The sequence below is a fragment of the Botrytis porri genome (genome assembly GCF_014898465.1).
Source record: "Botrytis porri strain MUCL 3234 chromosome Unknown BPOR_003, whole genome shotgun sequence".
NCBI lineage: Eukaryota > Fungi > Ascomycota > Leotiomycetes > Helotiales > Sclerotiniaceae > Botrytis > Botrytis porri.
In genome coordinates, this window is record NW_024066077.1 from 1,483,463 (window position 1) to 1,505,994 (window position 22,532).

At 25.7% G+C, this 22,532-nt stretch overlaps 2 protein-coding genes across 2 annotated transcripts; both read right to left on the reverse strand.

Annotated features, from left to right (window-relative positions):
- Positions 1-481: 481 nt before the first annotated feature.
- EAF01_002496 (uncharacterized protein) lies at positions 482-1,526 on the reverse strand (the record flags this gene model as incomplete). Its single annotated transcript, XM_038910749.1, has 2 exons — positions 482-1,368; positions 1,418-1,526. 2 exons carry the CDS (start codon positions 1,524-1,526, stop codon positions 482-484), a joined length of 996 nt encoding a protein of 331 aa, XP_038773671.1.
- Positions 1,527-2,190: 664 nt separating this feature from the next.
- EAF01_002497 (uncharacterized protein) lies at positions 2,191-3,891 on the reverse strand (the record flags this gene model as incomplete). Its single annotated transcript, XM_038910750.1, has 2 exons — positions 2,191-3,462; positions 3,514-3,891. The coding sequence occupies 2 exons, from the start codon at positions 3,889-3,891 to the stop codon at positions 2,191-2,193; spliced, it is 1,650 nt and encodes a 549-aa protein (XP_038773672.1).
- Positions 3,892-22,532: the final 18,641 nt, after the last annotated feature.

The following is a 22,532-nucleotide window of genomic DNA, read 5'->3' on the forward strand; positions in this document are numbered from 1 at the left end:
TCCTTTCGGTTTGGTGATCTAATATTTTGTATTGATGGTGTTGTGTCACGAGCGAGAGACTTTGACTTATTTTGGTAATTAGGAGTGGAATTTTCTAGATGGTGGATTCAGCAATCCATGCGTTTGGAAATTTGAGTTTATTTTCTTGTCTCCTGTGATGATGTTAGGGACGAGTCAGCAAAGTGAAAAGGAACACGATGATTTGATTTGGAGGGGTCATAGATATGTCACTATTGCCATGTGGTATGGTGAATGAATCGCTCACGTCTTGTGATGGAACATCGACATGATCACCAGGAGTTGATGTGTTCACCACAAGACAATTGTACGTTCATGCAAGCTTCATTCAACAGAAGGGAGCAACTCGGTATATGCTATCTCAAGCAACAACGCAAGCGAAAACGAAGTAGATATACGCTCACGCTCTTCACCCCAACGCCATTTCATAACCAATCATTTGTCTCGTCCCATACTCATCACTCTATCCCTTCATCTCCTTGAATGAACCCCTCCTCCAATCCCAATAATTCTTTCGAATTTTATCATACTTATCACCAAGCAATTCAAGTGCTCTATCAGCCTTCTCCCATTCTCCCTTTTCTGCCCAGACATCTGCCAGGAAGTCCAATGCATGACTACTCCTTATATCTTCCCCCTTCCCATCTGCATCTCCAAGCTTAACAAAGTCCCCCGCAAACTCCTCCAAACTCTCACTCTTTACACCCCCTTTCCTCAAAACACCCCTCAAATAATTCCAAGAACTCTGATTCTGCGGTGCTTCATATGTCGCCGATTTCGCATATTCGATTTCTCTATCCACTATCTCCTTTGGTATCCTGCTATCAAATTCATTTGCCTTCAATCCCTTGGTCGAGTATTTTGGGTCCGAGAAAACTAGGAAAAATCGATATGACCAAGCACTATTATTTCGTACATCTCTCCTTATTAAATCCTCTACACTCTTTAGTTCCGCTTCGTTAAACATATCCAACTTCAAAACCAAATATTGTCTATAACTCCAAACATGATAATTTTTTGCATCTTCGTCGAACATTTGTGTTAAAAAATCTCGTTCCGAATCTGCGAGCACCTTGAGCGACGAAGGAGAGGATGAAATGGAGGGGTAGAGGTGATCGATGAGAAGTTGTCGATGGTGCCAAATCTGATAATTTTTCTGATTTTCCAGCGCAATTTGGTTCACAAATGCGAGTTCGTCGGCTACAGAGGAAGATAGTGCAAAGAGAGTTGTGGCACGGTAAAGCCAGACTGTATAATGAGCTGCGTTAAGGGTAATGATGTGTTCAGTGAGTTCGAGAACGCGAGGCGAGTATTCTTTGCTTGCCATCACGGCGCGAAGGTATTCCATTGCTAGATATATCATGAGTCTTGTAGAGAGAATGAAGGATAGCAATCTTACCCTCTGCGTATTCATCCGTGTATGCAATTTGGGCTAAAGCGCCCTCACCATCATCTTGTGCTATTGGTACCACATCATCCCAGATAGGATCCCTCTCGTATATCCCCATTCTGCCGCTTTAATATCGCAGATTGATTGCCAATATACTTAGTCGTATGCCGTTATTCTGTCGTGGTCTTACGACTCGAATGAAATATCCTCTTCCGCAAGCACTTGCGCTAATGCGCTTCCTACTTTGAAAATCCGCTCGCCCAAACTTCGCAATGCTTGTATTTGCAAATTTATTGACCAAATACGATTCAAATATCTCTATAGATCAGTCTAAGCGTACCCTAGTCTTCGCGAGCTCTGCTTTCGGGAGAGTCACTGTGAGAGGTGTGAACTGGGAGGTCAAATTAAGAGACGCCTGAATAGGTCAATGTGACTTGAATACCTGTGCAGACAGGAAACTAAGAATTTGAAATGCTAGAGGCCAGATTTGGGCCAAGGAAGCCTTGATCTCACAATGTGCTCTTTGTTACGAGGTTGAAAACGAAGACTCAATTGCCCATCTGAAAGGCTGCAAAAGGACGAGCTCGGCTAGCGTCAGCCTTGTGCGGGAAAGCTGTCAGGCTGAAGAAAGAAATGTTTAACAATGCGAAGGACAGTGGTTTAATTCGTGTGATCATTGTATATACATTTTCTTTCCATTATTGTCCACCGGTCCGTCGCATTATAGAATAACATATTAACATAATCTACGGCAAATAAGTAATTATGCTATCGCCAGCATTTCAATCTTCAACCCTCCAAAACTTCCATGCTTCTCTATCACCACTTTGTCCATGAACTCCGACCAATTCCTCAACCCCTTCTATACCATCAGCGTTGAGAAACTTTTCTTGGTCGATTTCATCTCCCCCAAACTCATCATCTTCCCCATTCTTGATCACTGCGGGCCATAGAACACCCACTCCATCACAGCCAAGTGTAGTTTCGAATTTTTTGTAGCCTTCAGTCTCCAACGTTTCCTCTAAGCGTACCATTCTCTCATGTGTAGTATCCGGCTTCAATAATGTAATTGAGCAGCCTCCCCCTCCAGCTCCAGTAAGCTTGGTCCAGCCAATTCCTTCATGGTCGACAAGTTCCCGGATGCGTTCCAGGCGAGGGTGAGATACTCCCAAAGAAACAAGAAGTCCGTGGTTGATTGTCATCAATTTTCCCAAGCTCTCAACGCACTCAAGATCTTCGCTGTCGTACTCTGGATCTGAAATCATGGCTGCGGCTGATTGCCCAACCATATCAATAGCATTCAATATCGAATCTACAATAGCTGGGTGCTTCTGCTTCAATGATTCCACTTTGGCAACCTCATGAGCTGTAGATTTTGCTTGCTGTGTGTCTACAAGCAGTAGTGGGAGTTCTGGGAAATTCCTCAATGGCTTCACAGTAGGTCCGTCAGGGAATTTTTGATAGATCACTGCCTTCCCTTGCGTTGAAACTGTATTATCGACCCCCGACGGATTTCCATGTATGCACATTTCTCCCACAAATGCCCAATGATTGATTCTCTCAAGTTGTAAGCTTGCTTCATTGGATGGTTGATCCGGATGTGGTCCAGATAAAGTGCGAATCTGCAACAAAAGTGCGGACGAAAGACAGACAGATATCGAGGCACTACTACCAAGACCTGCACCAATTGGAATTGTTGACCGAAGTGTATATAAACAACCCGGGAATGATTGTGAACCGAGTGATAAAAATATGTATAAAAATGACGAGGCAGAGCTCTGGTGTATCTTTCGTATTGCGGGTGATTCCTCGGGGGAAATGTTTTCAAGATGCGGTTTCATGGCTGCGACCAATTCTGGATCTAACGATGTGACCTGATCATAATAGTGCTTCTTCTTCGACGGATGCGAAAAGGTGCTCCATGGCAGGTCGTCGATATTCCATGTATGCGAGAGATTAATGTCGGGAAAACGGAGGGAAATCGTGCGCTTCGATTTAGAAAGGGATGTAACTAGAAGATATGATCGAAGTGAAATCGCGGCAGCAATCGCAGGCTATCTCTACTGTTAGTTCTCAGATCGCATATCTAAAGCAATGCCACCCACCTTTCCATGCACGACCGCGTGTTCTCCAAATACAATAACCTTTCCGGGAGCTGACACCATAAACGGTGGCATCATAGGAGAAGATAGTTTCCTGGTCAAAGGAGTCTTCCTTGGTCCAGTGCTCGAACCAGTGCTCAAGCCATTGATAGTCGCTGTCTCCATATTCTCGCTGATTATAGCGACTCGATCGTTCTCGGTGTAGGTGCTGTCGTGCACAGGCGTATTGAAAGTGGGTGAGGTCGAGGAATTTTGAGTGCTTTCAGAACTCGAGGGTGTGATTATCAGAAGTGATTTTGTAGCTGTACTCGAGCTTGATTGCGAATATTGCTTTGTTTTAAGGGGTTCACCGAAGGAACTCTTTATAGTAATGTCTGTCATTGCACAAAAATCGGGTCCCCCACACACACACTCGGATCCCGAAGGAAGTATGTGTTGAACACCTAGGCAATGATGTTTTATTTGAATTGATTCAAAGATCAAAATGCAGATCCATTATAGATGCAATGCGGCGGGGCAATGATTCACTCGTACAACAACAACATGGGAAGCGACAAATCAATTGTAAGACTTACATATAATAGGTATAGTACTGGTGCAGTAAGGTAAGAAGGGTAAGGAGGGTTTAAAAGATAACATAGATCCGAGCTGGGGGTCAGTCAGCGAAGGGTCCATCATTGAACGGGATCTACGGACTTCTGGATCGAAGTCTAAGGCTAAGGCTTAGAGTCGGCTCTCATAAACGACCGACTAGTTCCTAGTTGGGGAAAGCGAATGTCCCCGGAAAGCGAATTGTCCCCGTGAGAGACAGGTGTATTGTGCTGACATACAAACACAGACCTCTTCCAAAGAGTAAAAAGACTTTTCTTTGCCGATAAAACGTTTCTAATTATCGATTCTATATAACGTAGTTTATTAGTGGGTCGGCCATATCAGTGAATCAGCCACTTTTATTTCGAATTGTTACTTTAAAGCTATATTATTTAATAATAACTAAATCAATTAATTAAAATTATTAAGAGTTTAATAATCTAGGATCTATTATATTATTTTGATAGGTTCTTGTATTATGATCTGTCTTTTTGTATTTATTATAATATCGATTAGAAGATGCTTTCCTATTAGAATTTCCCTCTTTTTGATGTTCATTATATTGAATTTGAATATTAATTTTTTGTTGAGATAATATATTAAAAGTCTCTTGTTTAGTAAGCATTCTTTTTTGATGTAATTAAATTTTTTTTGTGTGTTGATATTTGCTTAATGCTTCATTTGTTATTCGAAGTATATGATTCTTTATATTTAAAAGTGTGTTTTCATAAGCTAATCTTTTTGTATTTTTAATTAGAGTTAATACAGTCTTAAATATAGGTGTAAGGGAGCTTGCTTGATGATAAGTTATTCGAGATTTAATTAATGTTGATTGAGAAAGAGCTTTAGTTGGGTTGTGAGGGGTTTAAGAGATTTATTGATTTAGGTTGAAAGAGGAGAAGGTAAATATATGAATTCGAATATCTAATTTTGAGAGTACAATTTTAGGATTAAATGGGATTAAATCTGTTCTTCGAAATCCTAATTTTATATTTTAAAAGGTGATTGATTTCTTATATACAGCTTTAAAAGCTATAAAGAATTCAATTTTTGAAATATGATTAATATATACCTTAATAAATTCATCAATTTGATTATTATATAAACGTTTTAGATTGTTAAAACAATCAACATTAAATAATTGAGTTAAATGATTTGAATATAATAATAAATGTAAATATATAATATTATTCTCTTTATAATATACTTGAAAAGCTATTGATTCATGGTTTTCATGCCTATTCAGCATTAATATTCGATATTTGCTCTTTCTTTGATTCTTAGTATACTTATCGAAGTGTTTCAATCATTCTAAACCCGTCCCATTGTTTGTCTACCTATTAGATGTAGGTTTAATAGCTTATTCCGCAGGAAGATCGGTTTCGGTATACCAATTAGAGAGATGGATCTGTCCCTGGACCACTAGAAATGGGGGAATAGTTTCGCCCTCTTCATTTCCATATATTATTGCTGTAGCTCATTCTTGATTGTTTGGCTATATAGATTTACTTTTGTTGTATCTCTTAGTATTAATAATAACCATTATTGTGTATATAATTCCTATTATAAAGTCTGTTTTATCGAAATTATAGAAATCTTCGTCCAAAATGCTATATTTCGCTTGTATATTTGTAACTAATTGAAACCATTCTTCAATAAGCTTAAGATCCTTGCAAAGAGCTCTTTGAAAGTTATAAACACAATTAAAATGTGTCTTTAATTCGATTCAATGCTTTACGAATTGATATACCTAGAACTTCCTGATGCGTTTCGTATCCTTTGATTCGAGAATATAATTTGTTATATCTTTTATATTCTTGAGTTTAGATGGAAAACCTTTCAAATCTAAATCAAGAATATATTGAATAAGTATCTCCTCTTCTAATTCAATTAAATTATAACTTTTTGATCGACTTTCAGTTATATTAGGTTTATTTTGAATTCTATTACCTAATGTAGTTTGAGGTATATAATAAAGCTAAGCTGCCTTTCGAATTGATAATTTTTTATTTGATTCAATAGTTTGAATAGTTAAGATTATGTGTGCTTCTTTAGAATGAATTTTTATAATTAATTATAAAGAAAACGTGTATTGAATATAGAATAATAATTCAAGGTAAAAGTGGTTGATCCATTGATATAGCCGACCCACTGATAAACTACGTTAGAGTTCTAAATGATATTGATCTTTTTTCAAGGGGTTGTGCTTATTAATAATTCGAACCAATCAGGGATCGAGAGGCAACGTTTGTGACCTCAGGAGGCCTAAATTATGTAATCACCGAAGGGTCTAAAGATGAGATAAGATTTCTTCAATTTTGAGATCATTAAGATTCTTAAAAATGCTAACTACTTATATCTATCTCCTCCTAAAAGCACTCTTATAATACTTTTTAAAAGATCTCTTCTTATACTTCGAAAGAGATAAAGAGACATTTTAATAATAGATCTTATAATCTCTATTAAAAATATTTAAATTTCATAAATACTTATTATAGCGTCAACTATAGGTTTTATAGTTGTCTTTATATCTAAGACATCGACTATTAGTATACTCTACTTTCTATAAGTAGAGTCTCTTCTTTTATAGCTCTTCTACTCTTTTAATATAATATAAGTCTTTATTCGTATTTTAATACTAGAAACTAGTCGACCGCTTAAAGAGTCGACTATTACTCTGTTTAGAAGTTAGAGAAGTACGAAGTTTTTAATACATTAATATATAGTTTATATTTCTTTAAAGAAAAACTAATTTTAATTCGAAATATATATTACTATTAAATTTAAAATATTAGATTTCTAATCTGTAATATTGCTAATTAATAATAATTAAAGGTTTAATATAATTCACATACGAGTAGATTATATTATCGAATAAAGTACTTAAAAATATACTAAAATTAATGTAGTTTATTAATGCATATATTATATTAATGTATACACTATTTTTATTTCAATTTATATTTTCAAATTTATATTATTCAATAATAGTTGAATTAATTAATTAAAACTATTTAGAATTTAACAATCTAAAATCTATTATATTATTTTAATAGGTTCTTATATTATAATCTATTTTTCTATATTTATTATAATATTGAATAAAAAATACTTTTCTATTAAATTTATTTTCTTTTTAATATTTGTTATATTAAATCTGAATATTAATTTTTTATTAAAATAATATATCAAAAGCTTTTTATTTAATAAGTATTTCTTCTTAATATAATTAAGTTTTTTTTATATATTAATATTTACTTAATATCCTATTCACTACTTGAAATATACAAATCTTTATATTCAAAAGTATATTTTTATAAGCTAATTACTTTATACCTTTAATTAAAACTAATACAATCTCAAATATAAATGTAAGTGAATTTAATTAATAATAAGTTATTTGAGATTTAATTAATATTGATTGAAAAAGAGTTTTAATTAGATTATAAAGAGTTTAAAAGATTTATTGATTTAAATTGAAAAAAAAGAGAGTAGATATATAAATTCGAATATCTAATTTCGAGAATATAGCTTTAGAATTAAATAAGATTAAATTTGTTCTTTGAAATTCTAATTTCATATTCTGAGAGATAATTAATTCCTTATATATAACTTTAAAAGCTATAAAGAATTCAATCTTCAAAATATAATTAATACATATCTTAATAAATCCATTAATTTGATCATTATATAAATGTTTTAGATTATTAAAACATTTAATATTAAATAATCAAGTTAAATAACTTAAATATAATAATAAACATAAATATATAATATTATTCTTTTTATAATATACTTGAAAAGCTATTGATTTATAACTTTTATACTTATCTAATATTAATATTCAATATTTCTTCTTTCTTTAATTTTTAATATATTTATTAAAGTATTTCAATTATTTTAAATCTATTTCATTATTTGTTTATTCATTAGATATAGATTTAATAACTCAATCTATAGAAAGATCGATTTCAATATATTAATTAGAAAGATAAATCTATTCTTGAATTATTAGAAATAAGGGAATAATTTCACCCGTCTCATTTCTATATATTATTATTATAGTCTATTCTCGATTACCTAGTTATACTAATTTGCTTCTACTATATTTCTTAATATTAATAATAACTATTATTATATATATAATTTTCATTATAAAATCTATTTCATTGAAGTTATAGAAATCTTTATTCAAAATATTGTATTTCGTTTATATATTTATAATTAATTGATATTATTCTTCAAAAAGCTTAAAATTCTTATAAAAAGCTTTTTGAAAGTTATAAATATAATTAAAATATGTTTTTAATTCTTTATATCATTTTACAAATCAATATACCTAAAACTTTCCAACAGTTTTTCCTTCTTTCAATTTAAGAATATAATTTGTTATATCTTTTATCCCTTTAAATTTAAAAAAAAATCTCTTAAATCCATATCAAGAATATATAAAATAATCATTTACTCTTCTATTTTAATAAATTTCAGATTTTATAATCGAAATTCAATTATAGAAATTGTTTTATTTATTCTTCAAATAAATATTATATATATAATATTATATAGTTTAATAATCTTTTAAGTTAAGAGTTTTTTGTCTTTTTCAATAGTTTCAATAGCTAAGAGTATTTTCCCTTCTTTATTATTTGATTGTATAATAAATGATTAATAAATTGTGTATTAAGATTGAAGAGTATAAATTAAGGTAAAAGTAGTATATACACTAATATGATATACGCACTAATAAACTATATTAGTCATTTTTAATATTCTTATTTTAATAATTATTTACTATTTTTAAAAGAAAAAGTCATCAAAAGTAATAATAAAAATGAAGTATTTATAATATTCAGAGTTTTTTTCTAAAAATTCATTTTAATTTAAAATTATTATATTTAATATTACAAAAACTATTTTTCTTTAACAAGTTTAATAATACTTAGTACTTTTAAATAAAAATTAGAGTTTTGAAATAATTAAAAGATTGAGTTTTATATGAGAGATTCTCGAATAATTCTATAGACTAAGAAAGAAAGTATATAATTATTGTCACGGAATTCACCATATAGTGTAACCCTATAGGACTAATCCTAGCACTCCTCCGGATTACTCAATCATTTGTGTGCCCTATATACCTAATTAGGCGACTCCATCGCCTGATCAGGGTATATAAAGCAGGTGTGACCCTTATGATCATACCTCAAGTCAATCTAGTTTATTATCACTCTATATACCTATCTCCTAATCAAAGTGATCATTAGACCTAGCTATTACCTCCGTGATAATTATATATAGACGAATTTTGTATATAAATTAAGTAATTCATTCGATAATATAATCCACTCATAAATAAACTATATTATCTCCTTAATAATCTTACTATTTATAAGAATTAAAGTACTATATATATTTAAAAAGTTAATTTACTAAGTCTGACTCGCAATTCAAGTAATACGATTGATTTAAATCTTTATATATAATATTCTTAGCATTCTATTATTATATCATTATAGTATTATAGCTTAAAATAGTTTTTTCTAATAGAATTCATCTAAATTATCTTATTGATGTCACGGTATACACATGATCGTGTTTGATCGGGCTAATACAATACTAAGCTCCAAGTCGATTGTTGTTGGTATCACCATGGGGATGGTGAAGTCAATATAGTACTATGGTTCACATTGTTGTTATATTGCTTGAGGTTCTAAAAGCTAGGGCTACGAAACGTATTGCTGTAGTGTCGGAAGACGCTAGCGTCAACGCTAGCGTAGTCACATGATCCCTGTCCCAACAATTGTATATATAGCTCTGTAATATACTCTCTTTAGTTTTGTAGCTTTTAATTCTAAAGTTAATCTTTAAATGTTTATTAGATTTGTTATATTATTAAAAGCTCTTTTAGATAAGAAATGAAATAATATTAGTATATACTTATAAATAAAGCTTTTATATATATTCTACTTACTTTTATTTAAATATATCATTTTTATTTTTTTGTTTATATATAGATTTTCTTAATATTATTTAAAGGTATTTGTTGGGACAGGGATCATGTGACTACGCTAACGTTGATACTAGTATCTTCCGATATTACAGTAATATGTTTTGTAGTCCTAGCTTTTAGAATCTCAAGCAATATAACAATAGTATGAACCATAGTATTATATTAATTTCATTATTCTTATAGTAATATTAATATTAATCAGTGATATTATAGATCAAAAGCCTAGCATCTTAATTTTAATTGTAATGTATAGTTTGAATTAAGATTAATATTTCTTTAAAGAGATATAGACTCTTATATTATTTCAATATAATTTAATATTTATCTTTATATAAATAAAAATAATTAGTAATATAATGGTAGCTTTTATACTAACTTTAATCTATATTTTATTTTTTATTATAATATATATTGAAGAATAAGAATTAATAGTATTTAACTTAAACTTAACATTATACTTTTCGAACTTAAACTTTACTATATCTTAACAAAATTAATATTTTACTATTTATTTATTATCCGTCAAATATAATAGGATTATTTACAAATTCTCCTATATCTCGGGAACATTATATCGAAAATATTGAATATTTAATTCTGAAATAATTCAATAATATCAAATCTATTAAATCCACCATCAAATCTCTAATTTCATTAGAGATTATATCTAATGATTATAAATTAATAATAAATAAATTAAAATATTGTTTTTTCAATATTAACCATACAAATAAAAGAAAAATATAAGATTTCTACAAATATAAATTATACAAATACAAATTCAGTAATTTTTATAATAAGGAATTATGATTGGATTATATCATAAGTTTTAAAAACTTTAAATTAAAGTATTTTCTATTCACTAAAATGTAATTATTATACAAGTTATAATATGAACTTCATATATATAAACTATTCATTATAAAGTATATCATCTATTTAAAGTAAATGATTAATAAAATATTAATTGATATATAATTTATAATATTTTAATAATAATTGAATTTTGAAATTATAAATACTTTTTAAAAAAAAAGGGTTTTAATTTCAATTACCAAGTATATTTGAAAGAATTATAAAAAGGTTGAAAATATTACTAATTATTTCTAAAATAATTAAAATAAATTATTTAATTAAATAAATTATTTATAATTAAAATAGACTATTACAACTCTCAAATATTACACCTAAACCATTAAATACCAATCTATATCAACATAATAATAAGAATAAAGATATTAAGAAATATAAACTATATATTTCTTTTCTATTAAAACCATTGTTATAACAATAAATATTAATAATTTGAAATTATATTATTAATCTTTTTATTAACTCATTATTTATAAAAAAAAAAATTATAGTCTAGTAAAACCAATACTTATTCAATTTACCCAACAATTCAATATTAAGGTTATTTTAATATTATTATAATTGTATCTTTAGTTAATCTAATCTTCAAAATCTTGATTAAAAGTAATCGAAATTAATTTCAATAAAAGTATAAACATTTTATTAATTTAATAATAATATAGTCCTATAATAACAAATTAAACAATTAATTAATAATCTATTTAATAATAATAATAATATAAATAAAAAAGAAGGAAATAATAAAAATAGAAAAAACAATATTTCAAATTAGGATTAATATTATAGAAATGAAGGAGGAAATAATCCAAAAAGTATTAATATTATTTAAAATACTTTATTTTTTTAGAGACCTATAAATATCGATTAGCTTTTGAATAATCTTATAAAACTTTATAATAAAACTAATAAATATAATGATTAAAATAATAATTTTGCTTACAAATTCTCGATCTTTCTTAATAATTATAAATATATTGATATACCTATATTGTTATTAAAAAACATATTTTTTATTATATTTATTAATATTATACTCAACTTTTATTATATAAATCTAGACAATTTATCTAATACAATAACTAAGATTTATAATTTAATGATATTTATATTTAAAGGCTCAGAACATAAATATAATTTTATATAATAATAAGAAATTATTATACTCAAAAATATAATGATAGAATTAAATAATAAAAGAAAAATAATACTTTAATACCTATAATTTATGATTATAAAACTTTATTATATATATAAAGAATTTAGTTTTATAATAAAAATAGAAGAATTATTTTATTAAAAGATTATTATTATATGTACTTTGGTATAGATATACTCTTTAACTTATTTTCATTTTATTAAAGACATTCTAAATCTTTTAGAAAAATTATATTCAGTTATTATAATATAGAAACAAATTTATTTCAATAAAGCTATAATATTCTATATTAATTACAAGTATTATTATAATTAAGGTGAATATAATTAAAGTGAAGGTTTCGAACAAGGTAATCAACATTCATTCAAATCATATATAAAGAAGAAATACTTTATTGATAAGAAGGAAGACTATTAATCAATTTGATATAATAAAAAGGAATATGAAGAATTCTGATATAAATATAAGGAATAGTTTAAGAGTAATAATTTCAATAAAAACTTTGAATAATTTCTTATCGAATATAAAGAATTTATTGAAGATTCTGATTTTGATATAGATAGTAAAGTTGTAGTTTATTTCGTACAATTCGAACTTCAAAACCTATTTATATAAGAATTATATTCAAGCTTCATTATTTAGAATAAATCTATAAATAAATAAAAGATTATTAAGAATATATTTAATAAATCCCTTATATATACTTTAATATATTAATCTCAACCTGAAAATATGATATATATTAATAAATATAATATAAGAGAATTTCAAAGAATTATTATTAATATAGCTGTAGTATAATAATCAACAATGGATTATAAGCAGTATGTGGTATATAAGATAATAATTAAGAACATTACCTTAAATATAAAAACAATAGGAGTTACAAGTATAGTATTTAAAATTAATAAAGCCGAATTAATTAATTCAATACAACTAAACTTATCATTAGAAACCATCGAATTCCATATTATGAATACAGAAATATTATTCTTATTATCCCTTAGAAATATAAATGGATTTAATATATACTATAATAATATTCTTAATATAATTATTGTAAGCAATATAGAAGAACAATTCCCATATATTTGTTATAATAAATATATAATACTTTTATAACATATAAATATATAACAATTTATATAATAAATTAATAATAATAATATATACTACCTTATCAATATAGAACTATAACATTTATACTATTACTTCAACTATTTATTAGTATATAGGCTTTTATAAGTACTTCAACAAGTTAACCATAACAATGTCATATAAGTCAAGATTAATAAACTTATCAAATTCTATTAACATTATCAAAAGTATGAAAAATCACCAGATCAATTTAAATTTAATTTACAAGATAATATTAATTTTAATTATTTAATTATAATAAATATAATATATATTAACATTAATTTTATTCTACATATTATTAATAAAGATATATAATTCCAAGTAATATAATGATTAAATAATATTATTGCAAAGTATATTTTCAATATACTTCGAAAATTCTAAATAAATATTTATATTATCCCCTCAAATTATATTATATATAATATTAGAAAGAACTTTGTTAATAAGGAATTCATATAATATATAGCAATCATATTAACTAGAACGAAGAGTGTACTAATTAAAGCCTATTAATTAATTGGAATTGTTAAATATTATTACGTAGTTATTAGACAAATATATAATATTATTATTAACAAATTAGGGAGTTTTATAATAAAAGAGATAATATTATAAATAATTATTAAGATAATAAATAACATTGTAGAACCAAATAGATTAATTTCAATATTCTTAATATTTAGAATATATTTACAAATAACCAATCTCAATTCATTAGTACTTATAGTTTTATAATAGTAGATTGTAATTAAAAAGGTAATAAACAAAATCAACAAGTTATGAACAATAAAATAGGTATTAGATATACTAAACTAATATAACAAATCATTTATAATAACGCTATATAATCTACCCATCAACTCAAAGGTTTAAATACGGAAAGAATATAAAGAATAAACAAATCCGTATTATTTATTAGAAATAAAAGATAAAACATATATTGTATAACTAATAAATAATCTAACGAAATTTCATATTATCCAAATTAAACCATATATAAAAGAAAAGAATTAGTTTTAGGATTAATTTTATAAAAAATCTGTTAAATTAATATAAGTAATAGAATTAATATAATCTAAACAATCTATTAAGAATATATATAAAAATATAATCAATATAAATAATGCAAAATATATTATAGAAGAATAAAAAAACAATTTTATTAAAAATTAATAAAGTTGAATTAATTACTTTACTAACTATTATATAAAACAAAAACAAAAAGGAAATTCTTTTGAATTTATCTAAAAACCCTCAATTTCCACAATTATTAACTTTTTAAGTTATAATTCCTATATTAATAATCTTCTTTATAAATAAAAACATTAATTATATCGAATCTGAGGAATAAATATTAAACCTAATATTCTACCTTCTAGATAATAATGAACTCAATAACATTAAGTATATAAACTACTTTATAATATTTATTAATAATTTAATATTAATAATTTTTGTTAAATTAAAATGAAAAAAGATTAATAATTTAATGAAAAATAGTGTTTTTTAGTTTGTAAAGATTATAGATGTATCTGAAAATATGAGAATATTCAATTTATGGTTTATTAATAAGATAAAGAAATAAGGGAATTAACAAAACGTTTCTAAAATCTTGACTAACAATATAACTATAAAAGGATTAACGTGATTTATCAGTGTGCGGGTCATATCAGTGTGCGGGTCATTTTCACCTCAATTCACTTTTTCAAACTCATATTATTCAACAACCATTGAATCAATTGATTAAAACTATGAAAATTATAATAATCTAGGATCTATTATATTATCTTGACAAGTTCTTGCATTATGTCCGGTCTTTCCGCATTTACTACAGCATCGACTAGAAGATGCTTCTTCATTAGAATTCCTCCCTTTTTGACGCTCGTCGCGTTGAATCTGAATATCAACCTCTTGTTGAGATAATATATCAAGAGCTTCTTGCCCAGTAAGTACTCCTCCTTGACGCAATTGGGTTTTTTTTGTGCATCGATGTTTGCTTAATGCCTCATTTGCCTTTCAAAGTGTACAAATCTCTGCATTCAAAAGTGTATTCTTATAAGCTAATCTCTCTGTACCTTTAGCTAGAGCTAGTACAGTCTCAAATATAGGTGTAGGGGAGCTTGATTGATATCGGGTTATTCGAGATTTCACTAAAATTGATTGAGAAAGAGCTTCAGTTGGGTTGTAAGGGGTTTAAGAGATCCATTGATTTAGATTAAAAGAGGGAAGGGTAGGTGTACGAATTCGAATATCTAACTTCGAAAGTACAGCTTCAAGGTTAAATGATATTAAACCTGTTCCTTGAAACCCTGATTTCATATTCTAAGAGATGATTGATTCTTTATATACAACTTTAAAAGCTACAAAGAATTCAACCTTCGAAATATAATTGATATATGCCTTGATAAATCCATCAATTTGATTATCATATGAACATTTCAGATTGCTAAAACAGCTCATATCAAATGGTTGAGTTAAATAACTTGAATGTAATAATAAACTTAAGTATATAATATCGTTCTCTTTGCAATATACTTGAAAAGCTCTTGATTCATAACATTCATACCTATCTAATACCAACATTCGATACCTACCCTTTCTTCGATTTTTAGTATACTTGTCAAAGTATTTCAACCATTCTAAACCTATCTCATTGTTTGTCCATCCATTAAATATAGGTTTAATAGCCCAATCCACAGGAAAATCGGTTTCGGTATACCAATTAGAAAGATGAACCTATCCTTGAACCACTAGAAATGAGGGTATAGTTTCACCCTCCCCATTGCCACATATGATTGCTGTAGCCCATTCTCTATTGCCTGGTTGTATTGCCTTGCTTCTGCCATTCCGTTCAGCACTAGTTACTACCATTCCGGGGCATATTATACCCATTATAAAGCCCATCTCATCGAAATTGTAGAAATCGCCATCCAAAATGCTATATTTCGCTCGCATATTCACAACCAATCGAAACCACTCTTCAATAAGCTTAAAATCTTTACAAAGAGCTCTTTGAAAATCATAAACACAACTAAAACACGTCTTTAATTCGATTCAACGCTTTACAAATCAATACACCCAGAGCTTCCTAACGCGCTTTACACCCCTCAATTCAAAAATATAATTCGCCATATCTTCTACATTTCTTAATTTAGATGGAAATCCTCTCAAATCCATATCAATTATATATTCAAAAATGATATTCTCTTCTAGTTCTAAAAGATTATAAGATTTAGATCAATATTCGGAACGGGAAGTAATACCATTAATTCTACACTGTAGTGTTGTATTCGAGATATTATATATCTTTGCAACCTTTCGAATACTTGTTTTTTTGTCTTTTTGAATAGCTTCGATAACGAGGAGTATACGGGCTTCTTGATTATTCGAATCCATTGTGGATTGTTGATAAAAACGCGTATTGAAAGAGAATAGAATGAATTGAGATGAAAATGACCCGTATATTGATATAACCCGCACACTGATAAATCACGTTAAGGAAAAGATATTATTTTGACATAACGTGGTTTATCAGTGAGTGGGTCATATCAGTGGATGGGTCACCCATTTTACATACAAAATTCGTCTGTGCGTAACCGTGCACTTTCTTTATCTGATAATATAATTTGAAAAAATCTGAAAATATTGAAATTCAACTATATAAATATTGTAAAAATTTAATCATTTATTAAAAATTTGAATTATTATAGTAGTTATTATAAAAATAATTTTTTTGTAACGAAAATCGTGACAATTTTCACTTTTTTTAGAATATAATATAAATATTTATATAAAGAATAGATTTATAAAAAGTTGATTTTTTATTATTATTGAAAATTCTTTTCTTTTTTTAAAATAATGATTAGTTATTAAAATAAGAATATTTAAAAAGACCTAATTTTGATGTATTTTCAAATGACCCATTCACTGATATGACCCACTCACTGATAAACCACGTTAGTCATCTATAATATAATAAATTAGTCAATAAATTATACTATTAGTAATAATTATGCTCTCAAAGAGTAAAATAATCATAAGCATTTATAATATTATATAAGTATATATATAATCAATATTGAATTTAGTCTAAAGGTTTTATATATGATCACTAGCAAAGATAAACATCCCAGAAGATTTTATTCTATAAGTAATATAATTATTATATGGTATTTTGAAAGTAGATAATTATTAATTTAATATTTATTATAAATACTATACTAATACCCTCAAAATAATATAATCAACTTATAATTTATATCTTTTGCATATAATCGAAGATAATATAATATTTGGTGTTATAGAATTATAAATAGATAATATATTTATTATTATTATTAATAAATTTGTAAATTATAAACAAAAAGAATTTTATAATGTTAAATTTATAACAAAAAAGTATGAAATACTTATATTAGATACATTATTCAAGTCTAATAGTAAATTGATTATTTAATAAAACAATAATATAATTTATTTTAATTAAAAAAATCAATGTGAAAATTTATATCTAGTTAAATTAGAACTATTCGATATATAAGGAATATATGGAAAATTAAGAAAATTTATAATAATAAAAAATTAATATGTTGTATAATGTGTTTGAGGAGTATATATTGTAATAATATATTAATTAAAGGTAGCTTTTGATTTATTTTATACTGTACAAATTGTCAATCCTAAGGGAGAAGATGCCGATTCTCTTAATAAATGTATTCAATAGTAGATTGACAATTTGGAGAGAGGCCTACAATTTGTCCTCCCAGATTGAATATATTATCGTTTTAATGGACAAGTACAACAATGCTAACATTATTTATTAATCATTTATTAAGTATAAGAGAGTTATTAGAAGCATACTAGCATTAAAACTCTATATTATGATTTTAGGTTTTAATATTAATACGGCAATTAAAGATATAATTAATAAGATCTTTTCAAATCATAAGATCCTATTGGTTATATACATCAATTTCAAATCACTTTATAATTATTTTACAAAACTTAAAATTATTAATGAAAAGAGATTAATAATTAATGTAATAATGATCCAAAAGATGTATAAGAAATAAGAGATTATAAAGATTAAATGGATTAATAGAGATTCTAATCTTGTAGATATAATGATTAAATCCAAGCCATATCAAGCCCTAAAAGACCTAATTGATAATAATATTATAAAAATTAAGGTTATAGAATGGATTAAAAAAGACTAAAAGGATGAGTGGTTATATAGGTAAAAGAGGCATTAGCTAGAAGAATATGATCCAGTGACTTTAGAGAATTACTAGTGTTGGAATAGAGATCATATAACTATACTAACATTAACACTAGCATCTTTTGATATTATAGTAATATGTTTTATAGCCCTAACTTTTAGAATCTTAAGTAATATAATAATAGTGTGAATTATAGTACTATATTGACTTCACCATCCTCATGGTAATACCAATAGTATTATTTCTTTTCTTATTCTTAATTTCTTAATTATAGATTACAATTCGATAAATCTTATAATTGTAGAACTTTATAATGAAGTGATTTATTAATAAAATAAAATCTTGTTCTTATACTTTCTAATTCTTAAGTATACTTTTACTATTTAAATACCTTCTCAATTGAAATCCTTTCTTTTTAATTCTAAAAAGTTTAGTAATAGCTTTTAGAAATTTGATATATAATTATTTTTAATTTGAATAAAATTATAAATAAATAATATTATGATTAACAATTTTATTATTTAATTTTATTATGTTTATTTCAATCTTAAATCTTATATATAAATTATAATACTACTTCAACTTTCTTTTTTTAATCAAAATGTTTCCTTAAATTATATAACAATTTTAGATCAATTTACATATATTTATAACAATTTGAATAAAATATAGAAAATTAAAAATAAACTATTTAATTTTAAGTAAAAAATTGATTCTTTATATACTTATATTATAAAATTTACGAGGACTTTATATAAAATAAAAGATTAAAACTAATCTAATTCGAATAAAATCTCAATTTTTTATAATAAATTTAATATTGTTTTTAAAAATTGTTTTTCTTAATAGCTTTTATTATTCTACTTATATTTCGATTTTGTTTAGGTTATATAACAATTAGTTATATATATAGCAAATAAATTCCTTATATTATTCCATTTTAATGAATTTAAAGCCCTATATTTATTATAGAATTTATTTTACTCTTGAAATTACAATCTAATAAATATTAATAATCTTAATATTCTTGGTGCCTTTGACACCCCTTTAAATAAAGCCAATTATATTCCAATCCTATTTTGTATTAAAATACCTAAATTCTTCTTTATTAAAAGAATTCAATTATATAAAGAAAACAAATATATTTAATATAAAAATGCTTTTCATTAGGTACAAGTCTGCTCATTTAATTTATATTAAAACATTTAGAATCGAAAAGAACTTGTTCTAATTATTATACTCATTTTTATTAACTTTTATAACAACAATAATAATAAGAATCTAAATGAAATAATTAATAATGTTACAGGAGCTGCCTCTAGGGTTATGTGGAAGTGTCTAGAGATCTTTCGAAATGGTTTAGACTAGACTTTAAATAGGAATTCAATAAGGTTGTAATTGATTACAATTCTCATAATTATAATAATGAAACTAATAATTGTTCTTGAGTATGAAGCTTTATATATAAAGAAACCCTATTCCTTATATAGACCTTCATTCTCTATAGAATCATGAGGCTTTGTTCTGCTTAGATCCTTTGGATCTTATAGATCTAGATATTTATTCTTCGATCCCCTAGATCCTCTAGGTCCGTCACGTGACCGTTTGGCCATGTGACGCGGTATGTTGAATACCGTCGTAACAAATAGCCGATATTTTAAAGATCGCTTGAAAGAGGTATAAGTTTCTATCAATACTTTCTATTTGATAGTAATATATTTAATCTTTTAAGGTATTTTATAAAAAATCAATAAAGAAAATAATAATAATAATAATGAAAAAGAGTTTTATTGATTATATTTTATATTTAAGTTATTTGTTTAAAATGAATTTAAGGCGAACTCTTTAGAAGGAGGGAATAGTATTATAATATATATATAATCGTATTCGATCGAGTTAATACAATACTAAGCTCTAAGCTGATCGCATATATAGCTCTATAGTACACTCTCTTTAATTCTATAGCTTTTAATTCTAAGGTTGATCTTTAAACGTTTATTAGGTTCGTTACAATTGAAGCTAATTTTAATTAAATAAAAAAAGAAAAAGAGATAATCATATAGAATAAACTAAAGACTTATAATTAATTTAAATTTTATAATACTAGCTTCAATATCAGAGTTTATATAATAAATCAAAGTTAAACTCTTTTAATGACTTTAAAGTTTATATAATTAACATAAAAGAAAATATATTAAATATAATAAGGTCTCTATTAATAAAACAGTTTTAATATCTAAAGCTTTTATAATATAATAATATAATTATTGATTTGAAAAATAAATTATAAAATAATATAATTGATAAATATTATATAATAAAACAATCTTCAAAATAAAAAATATGATGTTGTTTTAAATAAATATTAATTAAGTCACTTGATATTATTATAATATTAAGAGGATTAATTATAATAATAAAAATCTATTATTTTTATTAGTTTAAGAAGAATACGAAAGATGTAGTATTTATAGTATTTGTAGGTTCTAAATGTCTATATTATATTCTATTTAAAGAGTTAGTTATATATAGGAAGTTATAGATCTTATATAGACGCTACGAAAAGAGCTAGTCTCTTTCGTATTTACTTAGAACTTATAATATAGTAGCTAAACGAATTGAAGCTATTTACTAAATCCTAATAATTAGCGTTCATATAATTATTATAAAATAATAAAAATTTAACATTATAAGAAAAAATTTATAAATTCTTTATATTCTTTATATAAGAAAGAATACTATTATAATATGAAATAAAGAATTCCTTATTAAAATAGAAATTCTTTATTATTTCTTTATTTAAAGTTATAATTTATAATCTTAAAAAATTTAAAATATCATATGGAAGCTAGTCTAAATGCGGAATGACAAATGTAATAATAAATTTTCTTCATTAAAAAATTGATTTAAAATCGAAAAAGAAAGTAATTTCAAATCAAAATTAATTTTAAATTAATCTTATAATGTATATTATCTACGTATTATAGGCTGTACAAGGCGTTGAAAAAAGTATAAATAAGTAGTTAAGGTCTTTAAAGAAAGATTGTATTTTAGTCTTTACTTTTATAAATTTATTAAGTAATTAATCAATATATAAATCAAATCAAAATTTTATTTATATATTCTAATGATTCTATTTATACATTCTATAAGCCTAAGCTTATCATATAGTACTATTTATAGTATTATTCTTAATCAAGCCTAGTCTACCCCCTAGTAAGCGTATAATCTATAATATATGAAAATTATAAAGATAATTTAATAATAAACCGACTTCATCTATAAGCTTTTAATAAATTACTTTTTAAATTTTTATAATAATAAAAATTATTATGTTACACTTTCTTAAAAAGCAAGGGGTTCGAGGGCCCGTAGGCCTTCGATAATAATATTATTTAAGATTCTAAAAGCTAGAGCTATAAAATGTATTGCTATAGTATCGAAAGGCGCTAGCGGCAATATTAGTATGATTATATGATTTCTATCTCGATAATACTACTATCTCTTTTATATTATAATCTCCTCTTAGAAATCTCTCTCGAGTATTTAATAAAGAATCGTATTACTTAAGTACTATTCTAGAGCGAAGTAAAAAAGTCTTTACAATAGTAGTTAAGCGGTTCGTTATCTATATTTTTATTTAAAGAGTTAATAGTTAACTTTTATTTTCTATTACTTTCATTCTGAGATGTATATATATATAATAGGAAATCGTTGATATAGAAAGTTACTCTCTAGCTTTACGAATATAACTATCGATAGTATTTATATATTATATATCTCGAGATGAAATTTCTTATTATAAGTAGCTATATATATATTATAATATTAAACTATTCTCTAAGATATTAACTTTCGACGCTCTTATAGTCTATATAATAACGTAGTTTATCATCGAGTAGACTATATTATCGAATAGACTACTTTAAATATATATAAAATTCGTTTATATATAATCATACACTTTCTTTATTTAATATTATATTTTTTCAAAATTTGAAACTATAAAACTCGATTATATAAATATTATAAA